The sequence below is a fragment of the Medicago sativa genome, chromosome 7 (assembly GCF_051527215.1).
Source record: "Medicago sativa cultivar Bolivia chromosome 7, Bolivia_mono, whole genome shotgun sequence".
Classification (NCBI taxonomy): domain Eukaryota; kingdom Viridiplantae; phylum Streptophyta; class Magnoliopsida; order Fabales; family Fabaceae; genus Medicago; species Medicago sativa.
The window spans coordinates 61,163,802-61,169,301 of NC_140755.1; the positions used below are offsets into that span (position 1 = coordinate 61,163,802).

Genomic DNA, 5,500 nt, shown 5'->3' on the forward strand with positions numbered 1-5,500 from the left:
GCTGGATTTGTTCCTGTGTGTTGGTCGGAGGAGGCACTAGGGTTCTGGCAAGGGGGTCTGTATGCTGCGTTGTTGGAGTCAACAGATGGGGGGAAAGGGTTGCATGCAAGTAGTCCTGAACGCTATTGCTTGCTTGACGACAAATCTCTTCTTCAGGTACAAATTTTCCTTCAAAGATCATTTTATTTCTAGCAAACCATATGTGGTAGATCAAAGAAGCAATAAGTATGATTGTGTTCTCATCTTTGCTTAATATCATGTGTTGTAACCAATCCATGAACTCCGTTATTGGTTGATCTAGAATGCGAATTGAGAGATTAGAACCATACCAGGAGCGAGTGATAAAAGGGCAAGTCATGAAGGTATGAGTAGTTGTTTACATTTTAGATTCACAACGAGGGCATAGGGGAGAGACACGTACACCTCTCTTAGTGAGTTCAGATCTTAAAGGTAAGGCTTTGTTAAGGACCCTCCAAAGGAGGTTTTTATGTCTAGGAATAGTGTGTAACTTCCAGATTATATCCCATACTTTAGTTGAATCATCACTACTTGTAGGTTGATCATGGTTATGTGATTTCCAGCTTTGTATAGCTCTGTACCCTGATCTGATCGTATAATTTCCATTGGACTCATGCATCCACATAAGCTCATCATCCTTATGTATATTGACCAAAGGGAGTTGTTCAATATGTAACTTATCTATATGATAGAAGTTATTTTCCAAAGTAGCTTTGTTCTTAGTTAAATTATCTCTATCTAGTAGGTCTTTAACATGAGAAATAGTTGGCTGAGGAGGTGCTGGAGTGAGTAGCTTGAAATTATTTTGAAAGGGGGGCCAGTTGTCTCTCCAGACGTTGATTTTTTCTCCATTTCCTATTCTCCAGCAGCTTCCCCTAAGAATAATAGGAATGGAGGTGTGAAGACTTCTCCAAGTGTAGCTTGGATTGGAACCAATAGAAGCCTGAAGAACATCTGTATTTGGAAAGTATTTGGCTTTGTAGCACCTAGCAATCAGAGAGCCAGGGTTGATGTGTAGCCTCCAAATCTGCTTGGCCAATATGGCTAGGTTGAAGTCTCTAAGGGACTTAAAACCCAATCCTCCTTCATGCTTGGATCTGAAGATTTTGTCTTTGTGTATCCAATGTATCTTTCTACTTAAACCAGAGTTGCCCCACCAAAAGTTGCACACAGCTTTTTCAATTTTTTCACAGACACTCTTAGGTAGTAGAAAACAACTCATTATGTATGTGGTAATTGCTTGAGCCACTGCTCTAATGAGAACTCCCCTCCCTTCAAATGATAAGTTATTTTCTTTCCATCCTTTGAGTTTAGCCCAGATCCTATCCATAAGAAAATTAAAGTCTTGTACTTTAGAGCGCCCAAAGTGAGTAGGCATGCCTAAGTATTTGTTGATGTTGTCACTAATTTTGACTGGGAGATGAGCCTGGAAAGATCTTTTATGGTCTGGACTGATATTTGGACTAAAAAACATGTTTGATTTGTCCATGTTAACCCTCTGTCTAGATGCTGCTTGATATATGTCCAGAATATGTTTAATAGCTTGCCCTTTGCAAAACAAAATACAATCATCAGCATAAAGTAAGTGAGAGATGGGAGGGGAATTTATAGCTAAAGACACTCCATGAATATGCCCCTTTTGTTGACTTTTAGATATTAACCCAGATAAGACTTCAACACAAATTATAAAAATGTAAGGGGATAAAGGGTCCCTCTGTCTAATGCCTCTGTTAGGGGAAAAAGGGTCAGTAGGTTTCCCGTTAATAAGGATAGAAAAAGTGACAGACCTAATACATTCCATGATAATGTTAATAATTCTTGCAGGAAAACCCACAGCCCTCATAGTATTCTCAATAAAATCCATTCTAAGTTGTCGTAAGCTTTAGCAATGTCAAGTTTGATGCCAACAAAGCCATTATTTTTCTTTCTAGGTTTGTTAATGTAATGAAAGGTTTCAAAAACAATGAGAGAATTATCGGTAAAGAGTCTTTCAGGAAAAGTGCTTTGTTGGTCAGTTATGATGTTGGGTAAGATTTGTTTAATTCTATTTGCCAGAGTCTTAGTGATAATTTTGAGAATAACATTGCATAAGCTAATAGGCCTAAAGTCAGATTTGACCTTAGGGATTAAACTAATGTAAGTGTGATTGATATACTTGAGGCTGCCATGATTGTTTAAAATATTCAAAGTGTAATCTAAAATATCATGCCCAGTTGTATCCCAGTATTTTTAAAAAAATAAAGTTGTTAAGCCATCAGGGCCTGGAGCAGAATTGCTTTCAAGGTCCTTAATAAGTGTGGATACCTCATGGGCAGTATATCAGATTCAAGGAGACTGCACATGTCCTGAGAAACTCTATTTTGGACAACACTAAAAATATCAGTATTATAGGTAGTAGTAGAGGAAGTGAAAATATTATGAATATAGGAATCAAAGATAGAGTGAACTTGATGACTTTCCTGGCATAGGTTGCCTCTATCATCTTTGATGCCAAGAATAGTGTTTTTGCTTCTTCTCTGATTAGCTTTATAGTGAAAAAACTTTCTGTTAAGATCTCCATGTTGTAGCCAGTTAATTTTGGCCCTTTGGGCCCACCATAATTCTTCCTCTTTGAGGACAACATCTAAATCTTTCTCCATCTTTTTGATATCAATAAGGCACTGTTGAGTAGGGACTCTATTTTTTAGCTTATCCAAGGAGTCTTGAAGATCCTTCACCTTTCTAGGAATATCCCCAAACTTAGTTTTACCCCAGTATAAGAGTTGGTTGAGAGTATTATGGAGTTTCTGAACACTGTCTCCAGTAGAGTTTTTCCAAGTAAGTTTGACTAGCTGGTGGCTCTCTGTATCCTTAGCCCAGACTTGTTCAAATCTTCTAATTTTGTTTTTGGGCATGTTATACCTGCACTGATTATTCTCATAGAATTCTAGTAAAATAGGAGAGTGGTCAGAAGTAAACCTTAGCAGATGAGTATTAATATGGTAGGGAAAGGAGTTAAGCATTAGAATTGGCACAAAACCTATCAAGTCTTTCCTTAATATGAGCTTGATCAGATTGATTATTAGCCAAAGTATATTTGTAACCATTATAGCCTAAATCTGTTAAATCACATTGGTTTAAAGTAATGTTAAACATACTGGTATGGTTATAGTCCAGGCCATTACCCCCTTGTTTTTCATGAGCGCCAAGGATTAAATTAAAATCTCCAAAAATAAGCCAATTATGAGGATTTTTGTTAGAAAATAAGTCACTTATAGCATCACAAGTAAGCTTTTTTTGGGGTTGATAGGGGAGCCATATATACCAGTAGCAAACCAATTTTGAGTGGTATTACAAGATGTAATATACATATCAATCATCATATTATTTGCATTAAGAAAATCAATTTGTATACAGTCATTCCAAAGGACAGCAAGACCCCCAGATCTGCTGCTATTATTAACAATACAATCTACCATAAAGACATGGGATATAGGACCACAAGAAAGGACAGACTTAGCTTTAGGATCATTAGATTGGAGCTTAGTTTCCATAAGAAAGACAAGGTCAGGGCAATTAGTTTTGAGGAGCTTCTTAAGAGCTCTAACTGCAGAGGGTTTGCCTAACCCTCTGCAGTTCCAAGAAAGAACTTTCATATGAGCTAGTTGGCCTTGCTAGTAAGGCCTGCCATATCCATTTCTGAGGTGTTGACTTCTGCTTCTGTGATTTCCATTACTCCTGATGCATTCAGTTTTCTCTTCATCTTGTTTTTATCCTCAAGTGTTGCATTCCTTTGTTTAGTCAAAGCCTGCCCAGTAGAGCTCCCTGGATGGAATACCAAGGTTGAGACAGTTGGCTAGTGAGTGTGAAAGTGTCTAGAAACAGTAGGTGATACTTGTTGAGGGGAGGATTGGGGTGAATTTTTAGGGCCACTCCTGTTCAGATTCATCCTAGCCATCTAATCCATCAGGCCTTTGGGGATTGGACTGAAAGGGCCACCACTAATTAACTTTAAGGGATTGCTGCTAAAAGTTTTTTCCTTCCTTTCTGTGTATATGTGCCCATAATTCCTTGATCAGAGCCAAGCCCCCTAGGATTGGTGACTCCCTCAGCAGCAATAGGAGAATTTCTGCAATTTTCTATCATATGCCCCACAAGACCACACCCAAAACAAAACATTGGGAGGTTTTCATATCGGAAATCCACCCATGTGATGCCATCATTGTCATTTCCAATATACATACCTGCCCTAATAGGAGTGGTGATATTGAAGCCAATTTTTACTTTAACAATCCTAGCATTTCCTGGAAAATCATAAAGTCACACATCTAGCACTTGACCCAGTTTAGATCCCATTTCTCTACCCATGATAAGATATTTGCGATGTAGTGGTAACCCCCAAAATTGGACCCATAGAGGTATAGTAGTGAAATCTAAGTTGTGGATACTGATCACCCATGGGCTGCCTTTAAGGCTCCTCAGCAAATCTTCCTCTTTATCAAATTTAATCTGGTACAATTTTCCTTCAAGCTTATTGATCTTGAATCCTGGAGGGTTACACCAAATGCCAGATAGTGTGTTGTACAGAACTTGGATAGAGATAGGTTTGTCAGATAAAATTTTGCCAATTAGGATGTTTTTACATTGTGAAATATTGTCTTCCACATGATCTTCTTGGTAGTATATGAAAGGATCATCATTGTTTGGTTCTTGAGGTTCATCTTCCTAATGACGTGTTGTGAAATTTGTAGGTGATGCTTCTCCTGGAATAGAGTCATTACAACCAATGCTGGTAGATCCATACTTTTCAAGTTGATGCAATATGGTGAAAGGGGGTTCTTGAAAGTGCAGGTTGGTTTGGAGTTTTTGGAGTTTAGTAGGACGATTGATGCCATTGTTGGTGGTGAAGGAGGAATCAGATTCCATGGTGCTGGAGATAGCACTCTTGTCACTGTGAGAATTCATGGGAAAGGTTGGATGAGAGACAGGGGAAAAACCAATGAGAGCAAGAAACAAGAAACAGGAAGAGATAGCTATCTAGAGAAGAAAGATATGGTTATAACAGAAGGAAAATGGTTAAAACTCCTGGAATAAGAGATGAGAGGTATGGTATGAACATATACGAAGAAAAAAAAAGATAGCGATTGTGATAAAAGACAGAAAAGATCAAAGGAAGGGAAAGGATTAGAGAGTGAGGGACAAATGAAGGTAATAGGTTAACAAGAGTCAAACAAAAAAACACCAGAAAGAACGGTGTAACAAACCAAACACTAAGATCACCAGAGAATCGGCGTAACAAACCCTAACAAGGGTGCAACCAAGAAGATCAACTATCAACAATCAAGGGAACTTTGATCACTACTACAAAATTGGGAAAATATAGCGCCTCATAAATAGCGCTTTTAACACTAAAGTGCTATAAATTAAAACACGGAGGTCTTAGCTAGCACTTTTTTGAAAAAGCACCATCTATCCTTTTAAGTATATATAGCGTTTTGTATTG

General features: G+C 38.1%; 1 protein-coding gene across 1 annotated transcript; it reads right to left on the minus strand.

The window, feature by feature from the left end:
• Nucleotides 1-376: 376 nt before the first annotated feature.
• LOC146907374 (uncharacterized) lies at nucleotides 377-3,653 on the minus strand. Its single transcript, XM_085729094.1, has 4 exons — nucleotides 3,413-3,653; nucleotides 3,038-3,116; nucleotides 2,323-2,919; nucleotides 377-1,805 (listed from the first exon to the last, which is right to left on the minus strand). Exons 1-4 carry the CDS (start codon nucleotides 3,651-3,653, stop codon nucleotides 377-379), a joined length of 2,346 nt encoding a protein of 781 aa, XP_085585220.1.
• Between the last annotated feature and the right edge of the window lie 1,847 nt (nucleotides 3,654-5,500).